The sequence below is a fragment of the Lagopus muta genome, chromosome 1 (genome assembly GCF_023343835.1).
Source record: "Lagopus muta isolate bLagMut1 chromosome 1, bLagMut1 primary, whole genome shotgun sequence".
Taxonomy (NCBI): Eukaryota; Metazoa; Chordata; class Aves; order Galliformes; family Phasianidae; genus Lagopus; species Lagopus muta.
Window position 1 is genome coordinate 190,772,405 of NC_064433.1, and position 16,873 is coordinate 190,789,277.

Sequence of the window (16,873 nt, forward strand, 5' to 3'; positions counted from 1 at the left end):
ATGGCATCCTGGCCTGCATCAGGACAGTGTTGCCAGCAGGAACAGGGCAGAGATCATTCCCCTGTACTCAGCTCTGGTGAGGCCGCACCTCAAGTACTGTGTCCAGTTTTGGGCCCCTCACTGCAAGAAAGACATTGAGGCCCTGGAGCAGGTTCAAAGGAGGGCAACAAAGCTGGTGAGGGGTCTGGAACACAGACCTGATGAGGAGCAGCTGAAGGAGCTGGGATTGTTCAGTCTGGAGAAGAGGAGGCTCAGGGGAGACCTCATTGCTCTCTATAACTTCCTGAAGGGAGGCTGTAGTGAGCTGGGGGTCAGCCGATTCTCTCGTGTAACTGGTGATAGAACTAGAGGGAATGGCTTCAAGCTGCGCCAGGGGAGATTCAGGCTGGACGTTAGGAAATACTACTTCTCTGAAAGAGTGGTCAGGCACTGGAATGGGCTGCCCAGGGAGGTGGTGGAGTCACCGACCCTGGAGGTGTTCAAGGAACGTTTGAATTTTGTGTTGAGGGACATGGTTTAGTGAGAGCTATTGGTGATAGGTGGATGGTTGGACTGGATGATCCTATAGGTCTCTTCCAACCTTGGTGATTCTATGAAAGATCTTTAAAGTCCCTTCCAATCCCAGCTGTTCTATGAGCCTACAATATTTACTCCCTCTCTTCCTTAAAGAGTGGCAGTGAAAGAGCCTCCCACAAGCATTAAGCTGCCACAACCCCACCCTCTGCGAACTACATTTCCCAGAAGGCCTTGCGCCCGATCGGCGGAAAACGCAGTCCTTGCGAGCTGGCGCTCTCCCTTCCGATTGGTGCGCTGGGGGAGTCCGCCGAGCGGCCATTGGCTGCGGGGGTCACGTGAGGCGGGGAAGCTCGGAGGGCACCAGGCGTGCCCGGCCGCTGCCATGCTGGGGACCCGGGGCGGGTGGAGAGCTCTCCGCCGCTGCTTCTCTTCTCTGCCGCGGGAGCAGCGGGTTCCGGCGGCTCGGCTGCGGGTCCGGGAGGCGTTGGGGGCCCGGGAAGCAGCGGGCAAAGTGAAGGTGCAGGTGTGTGGCGGCGGCGTAGCGACTCCCAGGCGGTAACGCGACCTGCGGCCGGAAAGAAAGGGAGCGGAGCCACCAGGTCCTCAGCTTCGGAGTTGAGGGCTGAGGGCTTTAGTTTTAGCGTTTTGTAAAACTGTCTGGTCCCCTTCGCCGTCCGGCTCTGCCGTCCCTGATCGCTTGGTGTTCGTTAGATCGGATGCGAAGCTTTGCGATTACCCCGCAGGTGTGCAGAGAACGGCAGTTCCTATAGCAGATTACACTGACGAATAGCAGCACGTCCACGTGTCCCCACACACCTGGATGCTAGGAAGACATTCCTTGCTGTGAGGGTGGTGAGACACTGGCACGGGTTGCCCAGGGAGGTTGTGGATGCCCCACCATAGAGGCATTCATAGCCAGGCTGGATGGGGCTGCAAGCAGCCTGGTCTACCACGAGACCAGGTCTACCTACGAGAGGTGCCTTGTCTATGGCAGGGGAGTTGGAACTCTATCATCTTCAAGGTCCCTTCCAATCCAAACCATTCTATGATTATGTACAGTCTAATAGAGAAGGAAGGAGCTTAATACAGGTGCTTCTCATATGTAGTTTTATGAATTATGCATTCTAGAATAAGATGCTGCTAATATTGGCAGTACTCCCTTTTTGTTTCCTTGATACTTTGTTGTCTTTCCCTTGTGTTGACACGCATGCTTTTGCATTAAGCTGGGCCGGAAAACTGATCTGGCTTAAAATGATCCTTATTGTGAGTAGTTTTAGTTACTGGAAGTTGCAGTCTGATCTGAATTGAGACTGGCACTTAGCGGTGCTTCTGATAGGGTATGAATTGGTCCAAAAACTTCTGCTACAGCCTCTGCTGCTTTGTTGTAAGCCTGAGGGCACATTGATATTTTCCTATGGGAGGCTGGAAGACTCATCTTGTTTAACAAATCCTGGTGCTGCTTGAGGTAGAAAAAAGCCATCAAGAACGTTTCTTTGTTTGGGGTTTTATTATGTCCTTGCAAGGAAGGAAACTAAGGAAAACATCTACCATTATGCATCATGTACCTGTTCTGGGGGTTTTACTGGAATACACGAGACAGGCACAGCAGCCTCAGGAATGTTATTGTACAAAACACCTTTTAAACACCTGTTGCTTTAGCTATAAGAATATGAGGACGCCATGCCAGATAATCAAACTTTTGTTTTGGACTTAGTTTTCTTTTTTTTTTTTTTTTTTTTTGCATTAACACTGCTTCAAGTGGAACCACCTGCAGAGGATGCTCAAGTAAACATGTATCTGAATTTGTGAGGCTGAAAGAAAGGCTCAATTTTTGGTAACCATTAGTTTTATGGCGTAAACTTCTTTCACTTTTCTTACATGCACCTGCCCTGCACACTTTGGCAGGTGTTTCCTGTGCAGGAGATTTGAGGGTTCTGCAGAATTATCATAACGTGAGCTGGAAACTTCCCAGTGGACAGGTTTTGTTGTAAGAGCAGCTTTGTCTTAGCTCTGGTGAGGAGCTGCTAGGGGAGTTGCATTTTGGATGCCTTGCATATCATAGAATCACAGAATGGCCCGGGTCAGAAGGAACCTCAAGGATCGTGAAGCTCCAACTCCCTGCCACATGCAGGGCCACCAACCTCCACATTTAATCCTAGGCCAGGCTGCCCAGGGTCCCATGCAATCTGGCCTTGAACACCTCCAGGGACGGGGCATCCACAACCTCTCTGGGCAGCTGTTCCAGCACCTCAGCACTCTCATAGTAAAGAACTTCTCCCTGGCATCCAGCCTAAATCTTCTTTCCTTCAACTTAAAACCATTTCCCCTTGTTCTGCTGTTATCTACCCTTTCTAAGTGCTGATTCCCCTCCTGTTTGTAGGCTCCCTTTAGGTACTGTAAGACTGCAATGAGGTCACTCCACAGCCTTCTTCAAGCCCAGTTCCCCCAGCCTGTCTTTGTATGAGAGGTGCTTCAGCCTTCTGATCATCTTTGTGGCTCTCCTCTGGACCCTCTCCAACAGCTCCCTGTCCTTCTTGTACTGGGGGCCCCAGACCTGGACACAGTGCTCCAGATGGTGCCTCACAAAGGCAGAGTAGTGAGGGACAATCACCTCCCTGTCCTGCTGGCCACCCCTCTTTGATGGAGCCCAGGATCCCATTTGCTTTCCGAGCTGCAAGTGCTCACTGCTGGCTCACGCTGTTTTTTCATCCATCAGGACCCCCAGGTCCTTCTCTGCAAGGCTGTTCTCAAGGATTGCTACTTCCAGTCTGTATACATGCCTGGGATTCCTCCTGCCTAAGTGCAGAACGTTGCATTTAGTTGTGTTTTGCTTGGTGTCTTGGTACATTTTAGATTATTTTATTTCATATTTCATTTCCTAAAATGCATCATAGAATTGCAGACTGATTTGGGCTGGAAGGGGCCTTCAGCCCATCTGTTCCTGGCCTCTGCTACAGACAGGATTCCTTCCACCAGATCAAGCTACCCACAGCCCCATCCAGCCTGTCCTCGGGCACTCCCAGGGATGGGGCAGTCAGAATTTCTTCCTTATACCCAATCTAAATCTCTCTTCTTTCAGTCTACATCTGGTTGCCCCTTGTCCTGTCACTCTTTCTTATGAGCCCCTTTTATATATTGGAAGGCCGCAGAAAGATCCCCTTGGAGCCTTCTCCAGGTGGAACAATCCTCATTCCCACAACCTCTATTCATCTCTCACTGAACCACTTACTTAATTCTTTGGTTCAAAATGGCTAAGAATGTTTTTTTTTGCTTTTTTTTCAATGGGGGCAGCATGGCAATGTTGATTTTTAAGGCATAAAGAGAAACATGAAGAAGTGTCAGAGTGAATTGGCTGTAGTGTCATTGTTTCAGTAGTCCAGTGGCTATGGGCATATAATCAAAAACAACTAGTGAACCATTTCCAATTGGAACCTAAATACAGGCGCTGCTGCAACAAAGATTGGTACTAACTTTGTCAAAATAGCCTGGAGTATTTTCACTTAAAGCACTGTGCATTCCTGCACAGCTGCAATAAAAATGCTCATGAGGGAAATAACTAATAGAAATGTGTACGTTGCTAAAATGCTTTTCATCTTCAAAGCACTCTGCCAGTTTCGTTATTCTAAGCTGCACAGAGATGCAGGTAGATCTTAGTTATGCTTGCTTTACTCCTGGGGAGAGCTGATGTCTCTGCCTAAGGTTTTGTTGCTATTTGCTTTGAAGTGAATAGAAAAAAATGATATTGTTGGGTTGTTGTTGTTTTTTTTCCAACTTCCTCATAGAGAAATATTTCCTTTGATTTCAATGAAAAGCTGAAATAGGCCTGCTGTGGCGTGTCCAGCTCTTCGGGGGAGGGGAAGAAAACAACAAAAAGAAACATGATTATATGGAACTGATGACAAGAAATAACGAATTTCTTTTTCTTTTACCTTTAGGGCTGGGTCCGCTCCGTCCGATCCCAGAAGGAGGTTTTGTTCCTGCATGTAAATGATGGGAGCTCTCTGGAAAGCCTCCAGGTGGTTGCTGATCCCAGTCTGGAGTGTAGGTGAGTCAGTTTGTGATACCTGGGGAAATATGTGTGTTGATCAATGCTCACAGGGGTCTCCTGAGACCTCCTTTCTTGGGCCACAGTGCTGGAGGAGCCTCCAGCAGCTGGCACCTGATCATAGGAAAGAAACAGCTGCAGTTTGAGGTCCCTGGTTGTGTTTTTTCAGATAGAGCAGTGGCTTTGGGGTTCAGCTGCTTGTCCTGTCAGGTTAATTTGGATCTCACTTTCTTGGTAGCTGTAGTAGTGAGGGTGTTCTGGACTACTGTTGGACCTGCTTGGAAATTGCACTCTGTTTTTGAGGATGACTGTTCTCCAGGTTTTTGATGACCACTGTTGTTCTTACTGTGCTGATTGAGAGATGGCTGGGTAGGCATACTTCCTAGATGGGCATGCCTGTTCTGTTGTCAGACGATAATAGAATAATGCACTTGATTTTCAGCTTCATTTTGTTACTGTCAGTTGTACTTTGGGGGTTTCATGACAGTCCAGGAACCTTCTGTGCATTACTTGATGTGTTTTATTTTTGTTACAAGCTTCATTTGTCCACATCAATGTGTTCTTATAAAAACCCATGTTCCTCTCTCTTGTCCAACACTCCAGTGTCCTAAATTGTTCTAGTGTGAATTTATTCTCATTTCATAGAATCATAGAATAGCCTGGGTTGAAAAGAACCTCAAAGATCATTTAGTTTCAATCCCCTGCTATGTGCAGGGTCACCAACTATCAGACTAGGCTGCCCAGAGGCACATCCAGCCTGGCCTTGAATGCCTCCAGGTTTGGGGCATCCACAGCCTCCTTGAGCAACCTGTTTCAGTGTGTCACCACCCTCTGTGTGAAAAACTTCCTCCTGATATCTAACCTAAACCAAATCTAACTTGCTGTTAAATTGTAGTTGCCTTTGTATTAACAGCTGGTGAATTGTTGCTTCTGTTTTCATAGAGACCTGACTTTTGGAAGTGCAGTGGAAGTGCAAGGGAAACTGGTGAAAAGCCCTCACAAGATGCAAGATGTGGAGCTGCAAGCTGAAGCCATTCATGTGGTGGGACCTTGTGATACTTTGGTATGTCACTGCAGCAGGGAGTCCAACTGGTAGGAGCACTTTGGGAATGAAAGCCAAAATGCCCAACTGTCCAGTAGAGTGTGCTTCCAACTGTGCTGTTTGTTTGTTTTCCAACTCAGTATGCCTGCAGACTTTGATTTGGCTGCAGTGTATGTAGGGTGCATCATTTGAGGAAAAAAATTGATAGGAATGCCTTGAATGCTCTCCTCTGGGGCAGTGCTGTTCCTGTGTGGAAACAGGTGCAAATGTTGGCAGCTGAATGAGTGCATTTGTCCCACCCTGAAGCAGTTTTCTGGGCTACGTGGTTTACCTGGTAACTCTAGCCAAGAATCAGGGAAGCAATGAATCTGGCTAACTGCTCCAGATTGTGAAGGCAGAAGAATCTGCTGCAAGCATGTTTGGGAACAGCTCACTATTGCAGCAGTGAGTTGAACAGTTGACTTTCAAGGGGCTCAACTTCCAAAAGATGAAGCATTTCAGAGTGCTGCTACTTTTCTTCTGTTCATGGCGTAGAAAAATTAAAAAAATAAGATGTACATCCACAAAGTATTAGAGAAGATGAGGAAAAAATGCTTTTCCCCTCTCTTTGCTCTGTAATGGTGATTGAGTTTTAGAATGCGGAGATTGCTATTCTATGCATGGCAATAAAGATGTACTGACTCCATATTCTCATCGTCTTGTGTTTTTTGGCTTGTTGCTTGTAGTCATTCCCCTTCAAAATAAAGGAGAGGCACCCACTGGAGTATGTCCGACAGTTCCCACACTTGCGATGCAGAAGCAATGCACTTGGAGCCCTCCTGAGAATCCGCAGTGAAGCCACGGCAGCAATCCACTCATTCTTCCAGGTAGTCCTCACTGTCCTGAGCTTTATATGTAGACCACTACCTGGGCTAGGCCTCACAGGAACATGTCAAGAGGAAAGGGCCATCATGTGTTTGCTGCATGGAGGTGTTTTTTCAGGTCTGGCCAGACTGAGACCTTGACCAGGGTATTGCTGATGGTGAGGTTTGCACATTGGTGGTCTTTTCAGTGTCTTTCCACCTGTTTTCCTGTTATTTTTATCCCTTTTGCTTAGTTGCAGTATAATTGCCTGCAACTGTGTGTGGTCTGTAAAACACAGCATAATAAGGAATTATTTAACTCACTCTCAGCAGTGACCTTGGGCAGTAGCCTCCTCCTACGTGGAAATATCTATGATACTGGAAAGCAACAGACAAACAGACTCAAATCTTCATGTTATTGCTGTCAATTCTTTTTATCTCTCTATGCAAGTCTGTGTGGATACTGTTAGCTGAGATTAAGAAGCTTCTGTTTTAATGCTTTTCAAACTGATGGAGCGTAAATACCTATATTTAATGAAAATGTCCCCATCCTCAAACTGTGGGCAGGGTGTAGGCAGTGAATTAACTCTAATTCCAGATGCTGTACAGAGACCATGTGAGTACGTAAAGTCAGAAAGCAAGTCCTCTAGCAAACTGGAGGTCTTCCTTTTACAGCTATTCTTTATGTTTCAGTTGAAATAAACTGGCTTTAGCTGGTGTAGAATCATATGCACAGCACTCCTATTATTATAGAAAGTCTGAAAGAACAGATTGGAATTGTTGAGGTTGAATTTCTGGTCCACAGTGTGCGCCTACTTTCTGCTTGTAGTGACAAAGAAAGCGTGCTTGCTCACTCAGAGACTTGTCTGTATGAAATTGTGTGGTATTTTAAAGATTGTGTTTTAAGAGCTTAATAGTTAAATCGTGTCAGTTAAAGCTGCTGTTAGTTTCAGCATTGTGCCTACTCATAACACAGAACGTGACTTTGCTGGGAGTTGGTCTCTGATGGTATCGAGCCACTAGGTGGCAATACCTACAAAACTTTGTCATTTCAAACCTGCAAGGAAGCCAGCTGATACCAAAAAGCATCATATTCTGATAAAGGCTTTACTTCTCCAACTTAATCCCAGCTCAGGCTGATGTATTTCTGTTTAAACTGCTCAGAATTATTGCAAAATGTGAAGTATTTTATCATCAGCAGCTACAGTAAAGTTAAGAGATGAGGAGAAGATGAGGAGTACTGCTATTTGCAAATGCTGGTGTCACGACTCCTAGCACCAAGGATGGCAGTAGCTTTTTTCAGTTCTGATGGAAGGAAAACATTCCCTTTAAATTGCCACCTACGTCGTCCCAAAAATGCTGCAGTTTCAAACTCGATGTTGTCAGGTTGTATGATTGCTGGGAAGTACAGCCACAGCCTTTTTGCTCTGCAGGGCTGTAGGGAGGTTTTCTGACCTTTGCAGGTCACGCAGAAGATCCCTTAGGTGCTTTGGAAAGGAGTTTGAAACATGTATCATCTCTCATGTGGTATAAACAGTTGCTGTAAAAAAGAAAAAGAAGAAAAAAGGAGGGGGTATTCTGAAGTCTTAAGGGGCAGTGAGAGGACCCATGACCAGCAGGTCTCCGGAATATGCATGGGGATACAGGAGGGAGCTGCACTTTGTATTGATAGGCTAAAAGTTCCTTCCCAGGCAAAGCAAATAGTTCTGCACAGAAAGATGTGTGAAAACCAGTAAGTGGATCTCTGTGAGGAGCACCTGGGCAAGCTAAGGTCTTTGCACCTGTAACCAAGGTAGCTTGGAGCTGACTGTGGGGACTTTGCTCTCTCTTGGTTGTGTTACATTACTTCTACAAAATACACCTCATGTCCATATGAGTTCTTCGGTCCTAATTCATTTTAGTTTGATTCTCAGTTTGAACATTAAGTCCTATTCCTGTTTTCCTAGTCATTTAACTAGTTGATGATAAGAGTCAGAACTTGTGGTGTGAACTGAATTGTATTACCCTGGCAAAATCTGTGATTCTTAGCTTTTATGAGCACTCTTTATTTGTTTGGTGGTTTTTAGTGTTTTGTGTAAGTAAGATAATGGGTTATGCTTCATCATTGCCTGTATCGTGGTAATGCTGGCACACCCTCATTTTTAGAAGGGTTCCCTTTTACTGGGCATTACAATGATGCAAGAGAAAACAAGTCCTTCTTGTATTGGAGGCCCTAGAGCTGTATGCAGTACTGCAGGTGTGGCCTCACAGGAGTAAGGTAGAGGGAGACAATCACCTTGCTTGACTTGCTGCCACCCTGATCTTGATGCAGACAAGGACACAGTTGGCTTTCTGAGCCACGATCACACTTTGACAGCTCATTTTGAACTTCTCGTCAGCCAGCACCCCTAAGGCCTTCTTCACAGGATTGCTCTCAATACATTCTCTGCCCAGGTTGTATTTGTGCTTGGACTTGCCTCAACCAAAGTGCAGGACCTTGCATTTGGCCTTTTTCAATTTCAGGGTTCAGGCAGACCCACCTTCTAAGCCTGTCTGGGTCTCTTTGGATAGCATCTCTTCCTCCAACGTGTTGACTGCAACGCTCAGCTTGGTGTCTGAGGTGCAAACTTTCTGAGGGTGCAATCAGTCCCAGTGACAAAGATGTTAAACAGCTCTGGGTCCCAGTAATGACCCCTGGGAATGCCACTTATCACTGATCTCTATCTGGGAATCGAGCCATTGACCACAGCTCTTTGTGACCATCCACCCTTTCCTTATCCAGTAAGTGGTCCATCCATCAGATCCATGTCTTTCCAATTTAGAGGGAGTGTTGTGGAGATGAGCAGTTGCAAATCATGTAGTAGTTGCATAAATCTTTAGGAAATATGGGTGTAAAGCACAAGTAGCATGCTTGGATTTGTAGTCCTCTTGTTTTTGTCCATGAGAGGCAGAAGTTGCCTAAAAGGCTGCACATACTGTCCTGGTTGGGGTCTGATAGCTGAGTCATGATTTGTTCTGGTTGAGATCATCTTTGAAGTTGATACTTAATATCTTCAGCTAGTTAACTTTGCATGTTCTGTCTGTTCCAGGATAATGGCTATGTGCATATTCATACTCCCATAATTACATCAAACGACTGTGAAGGTGCTGGGGAACTCTTTCAAATTGGGGTAAGTTGGAATGGGTAGAGTTTCTTGATCTATTTATTTATTTTACTTGCAGAGCAATTTTGGGATCATTGAAGGTTAGGTGGAGTGTTTGAATAACACCTTTACTTTATATTCTCCTGTGATTATTATTATTTTTTTTTAATATAGCAGTCCTTCAGCGAATAACTGGGTCAGAATTAAACAGTTGGATTGCTTTTAAAGTCCAGTTTAGTGCGTTAATCAGTACTTTTTGTACTGAGGAGTTACTTTATCCTTGGTGCCCTGAGATAGATTAGTGAGCAGGAAGACATGATAGAGATGTAATGGAACGTTCAGGACAGCCCAATATACAAAAATATTTGTAAGCTCTGAAATTAGGAATGTAATTCACCTTGATTCTTCTTTGCAACCGTGAGATTACTCCTTAAAAGAATGTCAGCAATATCCCAAACTGGTTTTCACACATATATTCCTCCCTACAAATTACTCTTATTGCGTATTGGAATTCTTCCTACTGAAATTGCCTTGTCTCCTGATATTGCTAAGTCTCTCTGTTTGTCCACCAGGCTTCTGCCACAATCTGTCATTTTCTTAAGTACTTGACATCTTGGGTCAAAAGTGCCTGTGAAACTTGTATACAGCTATAAACACTACAGATTCCTCATGATTCCTAACCCCCCCGCGTTCATGAATCACAGGAGGTTCCATCTGCTTTTTATACTTCTATATTTGAAATGTACTTTTCTATCTCAAACAATTACATCCATTGCCACTTATGCTCATTGACTCCAGCCTTGCTGGTGAATCATCTGTAAGCAAAAGTAAAACTGTTGAGGTAGCAGTTGCTTGCTGCAGGATCACGTCTTCCACTCTGCATAGCCTCATGGCAAACAGCCTCCATGTACTCATTCTCCAGGATGTCACTGTCTAACCTGTGCTACTAGAGATTCCCTTCCATATGTGTGCCTCAGCTTTTTGTTTGCTGTGACAATAGAGTTGATTAGCTAAACTAAGTTGTTACTGTTTAATTGAGATCCCTTAACGCTACCAGAGGTTTCCTCCAGGCTGTTGCATGCAAATTAAGATGTGAAAACAAGTGACACTTAATGATGAGAACATTATACAGTGTGCAGCTGTACAGTATATTACGTCTTTGGTACAAATTGTATCCACTTGAAAGCAGGACTGGAGCGTAGGTGGCTGGTAGTAGCAGAAGCACTCATGCAAATGTAGGTTGAGGTGGTAAAATATGAATCTGAAACTTGTATCAACTGGATCTTAACAGTTCAAGATAAAAACTGCTAATCTCTCTCTAGCATGATTGCTCAGGTGTGAAATAGTACCAGTCCTGGGGAAACTGGGCTTGAAAGGAATGGAGTAAGTACTGAGTAATATACCATTGAGTGGTCTGCCCCACAAAGAAGAGCCTTCAGAGAAGTTTTCCCTGATTTATTTCTTCTTTGAGCACTGTTTTATCATTTAGCCTAATTTAGTTAGGGCTTGGTTTCCTTTCTGCAGAGCTCTGCTCAAAGTTGGTCTTGGCTAGCAGAGATCCAAGACAACTGGCTGTACTGCTGTGACTGCTGCACTCTGCAGGAACAGCAAGACTGTTCCTTGGCAGTGGAAATCTTGGGGGCATGAATCCTTCCTTGGGAGATGGACAAGTAAATCATGGACATAAGATTATAAGACCAGTCCTCCAGTTGTGAACAGAACATAAATTGATGTCCTATTGTTCCTGAATTAGTAGTAGTAAAATGTACCTGTGCTGACAGTCTGCAAGCAGACAAGGCTGGCTTTTTTGCACTTCTTTTTAATTAATTCCATTGAGCAGATGGGTAGTATCACCAGTTTAGTTATGCTGCTTTGGTTGAAATAAGCTGAAAGCTTTGAGTAGCCTTTAAGACCACAGTAGTTTTAATCCTCTAACTAATGTCTGACCACTGTTCAGACTGCTGTGTTCTTTAGAGATGGTGGAAAGTGAAGAAAGGAAGAGTCTATTTTCACATGAGACTTGGAGAGATGGGAAAGCATTATTGTGAGTTAGAAAGGAAAAGCTTTTTGAAGGCATATGATCTTTGATTCCTAGACCTCTTAATCCTGCAAGATTCATGTTTGTTTATATATTTGGCTTCCTCATCATCTTTGTTTGGTTTTGAGTGAACTGATTAGTCTACGTAGTTTTGGTTGGGATGTTCTCATACTAGGATTTAAAGTGAGGGGGAATCCCTTTCTCCTCTACTGGGCAAGTCAATTCAAGAAAATATTTTTAAAATGAAATACTGTAAAATTGAAAAGAGAGTGGTAAACAGAGGAAATCTTAAAAAATAAGTCAGAAAATGGTAAGAACTTCAGAGAAATCCTTTGTATTTGAGGGTTTTTTTCTGCAGCTCAAAGAAAACAAATTGAGGAGAAACTGCTGGAAGTTTGAAAACAGCTAGGCAAATCTTAACCTGCACAGAGAACATCAGCAACAGCAACCTGCAGATTTCTGCACCTTTGGTAGTGTCATCTTTCTTTGGAACCCTGAAGGCAGGAAGCCTCTTGGCTGTGCCATCTTCCTTGAAGGAAACTTACTGAGAAGTCCAGAAGAGCTTTGAATATTGAGAGCTGTGTTTTAGTGAAATGCAAAGTAGGACAAGGTAATCCTCCAATTGGGGAGAGTTAGGATTAACAAGGTGAGACAGCCCTTCTTATTTTTAATTTAATCACAGAATAATTTCTTTCAGAACCTTAGGGGAGATCCTTTCCTTGTCTTTTTTTTTTTTTCTTTTCTACTGAAGTCTAAAATCCTTTAAAAGCTTTGTATATCGCAATAAACTTGACCCAGTCTACTTCTGGGGCTGCTCCCTAGGAAATCTGCCTGCCTTTTGTCTTTGTGACCCAGCTGCGTGTCTGTTCCCTGCTATTTTCAGCAGCCTCCCACTCTGTCTGCAATGTTGAAGACTCTGTACATTCTGGGTCTCTTTCTGTCTTTTTGACTTTGCTCTCTGGAAAGTTGCCTTGTTTGACTGTCCTCAGCTGCTGTGGGGAAGTTGCAGTCTCCTTTCCCCTCTGCAAGAGCTTTCCTGACATGGAATGCTCCGGTAAAACCCTGGGCAGCCATATTCCTTGCCACTCAGCCTGTTAAAAGAGCTTTGCAGTCACTTAGCATGACAGTTCAATTGGCATCCACAGCTCTTTGAAGTGTATCTCACCTGTGTCTGGTGTTGCCTGCAGACTTATTCTTTTCTGGAGCAATGTTCTACTGAGAAGAGGTGCAGTCTACATAGTGGCTTCAGTGGAGGTAATATGTTCTCTGTATCAGATTTATCTCTTCCCACACACATACCTCATTGCAGTTGACATCAGTGCTTGACTGATCAGACTAATTCATTAAATGAAGGAATATTTATTTTACTCCAAAACTTGAGAACCATCCAAGTATTGTTCTTCTCCAAAATGTATCCAGAGAGAGTACAGTGTTTGGTTTTCTTACCACTTGCTCATAGAGAAGAAGTAACTCTGGATCCCTGAAGAGTGAAGTTCATGGCTGCGTGTCCTGTGGAACCAGAAATGTGTGTCTGCTACTGAAATTTACTCCTACCGTACTTTCAGTACTTCTGAAAAATAACCCTGTCAGCACCAAGAAAGGCTGGGATCTGCTGGGAAGAGAAGCACAGTTAAATGCAACAGGATTAGCATCCGTCAGGTGTTTCCCCTTCAGAGATGTGTCACAGTCTGGGAGGCAGCCAGTACCTGGGAGCCTGGGACTTCAAGAGAGCTGCTCAGCAGGGCTCAGCATAAGCTGGAACTGAGCTGAGGGAGAGCTTGCTGTCATCTTCCCTGGCTCTCCTGGTTTATGTTTTTCTTTACCTGGCTCTTCACTGTCTGTAATTCCAGTGCAGTTTGTGTGAGATGTTTCTTGCAGTAGAAATAGCTGATGCTGGACTCCCACTGGGCCATAGCAGAATTAGGGCTGGAACTGAAGGAAGGACTTCCTTGAAGTTAAAAATTCTGCAGTTTATCTAAAGAGGAAAACCCACACATGTTTGTAATAGGGCATCACAGAGGGTAGGCTGGATTGAAGTTGTGTTACTGTGAAGCTTCAGCAGTGTGCTGTTGTGGGCCTGCTCTAGAGCTAGAGCAGTGATTTCTATGAGCTTTAAAGTCATCTCCTATCCCCTCATGCTTATGTAGAGTAGAAGAATCAAATGGTTTGTACTCTCCTAAAGCAAATTGCCTCAAGTAGAAGTTAATACAAGACTGACATCAAAGTGAATAATTTTAAATTAAACTGTTAGGCATTTGAGAAGGAGAACAAAACAGGTACTAAATCCAGTTGTTCTCGTACTTAGAATGAAAATAAAAAGCCTTTGATGTTGATGTCAAATCCTAGCATGTTTATAGTGCATTTACTCTGAAACACCAAGATGTTTCATACAAATCCCCCCTCCCTCTCTCTTCACTGTAAGTAGAGGAGTTTTTGATTAGGAAATGGAGAGAACTTTAAAGCAAACACATTATTTCCCCTCCCTGACTTGTAACAGGTAGGTTTGGTTTTGTATTGTTTTATTTTTTTTTTTAGTGGAAATGGGAAATAAAGCCATCTAATTGAAATAAAAGCACAAGGTTGTAGCTTCATTTTCCTCATCATGAACATGAAAAAACAACCTTGCTCTGTATCTGCAAAGAGATGACACTGTGAATGGGGTTATTTATTATATGGAAGCAGGCTGAGCATAAATCTGGGCCATAAATGCTTCAGAACGTTGGCCTTAGCCTGTTTGTATGTATAGAGTGGAGGAACCACTTCTGGTGGGTTTGTCAATATTTGCATGTGTGAAATGGGAAGTAGTTAATTACAGGACACCTCCTTGCTGAAGGTGTCCCTTCTGCCCTTTTCCAAAGGAGAAGGGAGTCATCTCCAGATAGCAAGTGGATTGATTTGGTGATTCATGTATTTTTTTTTCCAAGTTCACAGCACCCATTCGTCAAGATTGTGCTTCAAAGTGGGGGAAAGTGAACACTTGGGAAGGGGGACTAAAATTGTATTTAAGTTGCCATATTCACTCTCCACCTTTTGTTGGAAATAGCCTAGCAGCTTCTTGCAGTGCACACTTACATCTCAGGACATGAAGGATGTACCAAGCTGGTTTGTGTAGGTCTAGTTTAGCTGTAGTGTCTCAGTTTTCCTTCAGTCACTTGCTGTTGTGTCTGTTTTCCCTTTGCCTCACTGTAATTACATCTGATATGAAGAATGAAAAATGACACAAAGTCATCAAAAATAAACCAGGGCCCAGCTCCTGGAGGCAGCTGTATCCTGTTTGTGGCTTTGGGGGAAGTATTGAGATTTCATGGCTGATTTCTTCTGTTCTTTTCCTGCTTCTAGTCTGTCTTTTTCTCATTGTTTAGAAGTCGCATCCTACAGGATTAGGTGGGATTTTTCACTGGTGGGATAAGGAATGTTACTGAACTAAACTTCCAGTAGGATGAGCTGGGGTGGTACATGGCTCTTCTCTCTGGTTCTATGGGCATGGCTCTGGGACTGTGGTATGTGGATGCTTGAATGTTTATTAATATCCATATTGTTTTTGAATAAATACACTGGATTTATTTGAAGAAAACAATAGGGGCCTGCTTCTGCATCCTTGTTTTCTTTTTTAGAACTACAAAACCTATGAAACAAAGGAAGCCGTCCTGGGGTTGCAGCAACAAATTGTCTTACTTCCATTGATCTTTGTGTATCAAGGCAGGCTTGCTCTTTTCTTTAGCTTGATGATGTAAAGAGATAAAACTGCTCTATGATCTGAGGCCTTTGACAGTCTCCTTTTTTTCTTTTTAATCTTTGTGATGAGCAGCGAAGCTTTTTAAGAACAAAAAAGCAACATCTTCCAACTCATTGAGAAAAATGGCATGTTGTAGAATATCAAAGGCTGGCAGGCAAGCCTGAGCTGAGCAACATCCCCATGACAAAGCAAGCTGAGGAGCAGGGTGGCTAGAGGCAGTAGTGCGCTTTGTTGAGCTGGTAGCACTTAGCTTAAAATTCTAGGACCTACTCTTTGAAAAGTATTCCAAATTTATCTCAGAAGAAAGTACTCATTTTGAAGTGAACATAGATCAACAAAGCCTCAAATTATCTTCAGAGTTTCTTTCATTTTCCTGAACCACTGACTCCTCTAAAGCTTAGGGATGATGTTGAGATACAGAAGATGCTGCTGTGATCTCATTTATCTTACTGTTTTTTGTTTAAAAAATAAATAAATAAAGAATAAATGACAGAATTGTTACCTTTAGACATAGTCCAACTGCTGCTCAGGCAGAGCCAGGTGGAACAAGCTGTCTGGGGCTGAGTCCACTTGAATTCTGGACATCTCTGCAGCCGGAGCTTCCTTAGTCCATGCCACTGTTTGAAAAAAAAGTAAAACTTCTTCAGATCGAATGACACGGTGTTTTTATCTTCTCTTTTCTTGTGGTTGGGCACCACTTGCAAGAGGACCTGGCACTGTCTTCTTTGCACTCTCCTTTCTGGTATTTGTGGACAATGATGCGCTCCCCCTGAGCTTCTTGTTCTCCAAGGTGAGCAGTCACAGCTCTCTGTCTCTGCTCATCTGAAAGATGCTCCAGTTCCTTCATCACCTTTGCTGGACTCACTGCATTATCATCTATCATGAGTACTCCTGCATCTTTCTTCGCTCCAAGGGCTCATTGCTGTTACTTGGTGTTCAGGAAAATAGTGAAGCATAATTTTTAAATGATTTATGAAGGTATCATTGCAAAGGTCTTTCAGTTTCTCTTTCATACCTGGAAATTAAAACCTGAAAATATGCCTCACTTGAATGGAATTTATTTCAGGCTTCTTTCATAATTGCTGAACTTGCTAAATTTTCCATTACATGTAGTTTTTTATACTGAAATATCTGGAGACCAGAACTAATGGGCAAAAGCTGAAATGAAACGTTTTTCAGTGCCTATACAATGTCTGTGCTGTGATGTTTCCAAATCCAGGTTGTTGTAGTTCTTTTCTGAAGACTGAAAAACAATGAAGCCTTAAGAGGATATTCCATTGCTTTTCTTTTGCTGTTGGTTTTTGTTTTACTAGTGAGGAAAAAAATCACTTGTCTATGAACAAGAAATAGCACTGATTGTAACTGTTATTAAAAGAGTGTACCAGCATGGAAAATACTCATCTGCTTTTTCAATAGGCTTGAAATTGAATTTTGAAAGAAATGCTATTGACCGTTGTAATGGTAGAGATTCTTCCCATTCATTATTCTTCTTGGTAGGAAAGAATGAAAAATAGAGTTTTCTGTTTAGAGAC

General features: G+C 43.5%; 1 protein-coding gene across 1 annotated transcript in view; it reads left to right on the top strand.

The window, feature by feature from the left end:
• Nucleotides 1-873: 873 nt before the first annotated feature.
• Nucleotides 874-16,873, top strand: part of NARS2 (asparaginyl-tRNA synthetase 2, mitochondrial) — a 51,405-nt gene continuing 35,405 nt past the window's right edge. The window contains exons 1-5 of the mRNA XM_048933796.1: nucleotides 874-1,039; nucleotides 4,452-4,561; nucleotides 5,504-5,624; nucleotides 6,329-6,469; nucleotides 9,514-9,594. Of these exons, the coding sequence (XP_048789753.1) occupies nucleotides 899-1,039; nucleotides 4,452-4,561; nucleotides 5,504-5,624; nucleotides 6,329-6,469; nucleotides 9,514-9,594 (594 nt within the window). The 5' untranslated portion in view covers nucleotides 874-898. The remainder of the gene's footprint in view (nucleotides 1,040-4,451; nucleotides 4,562-5,503; nucleotides 5,625-6,328; nucleotides 6,470-9,513; nucleotides 9,595-16,873) is intronic.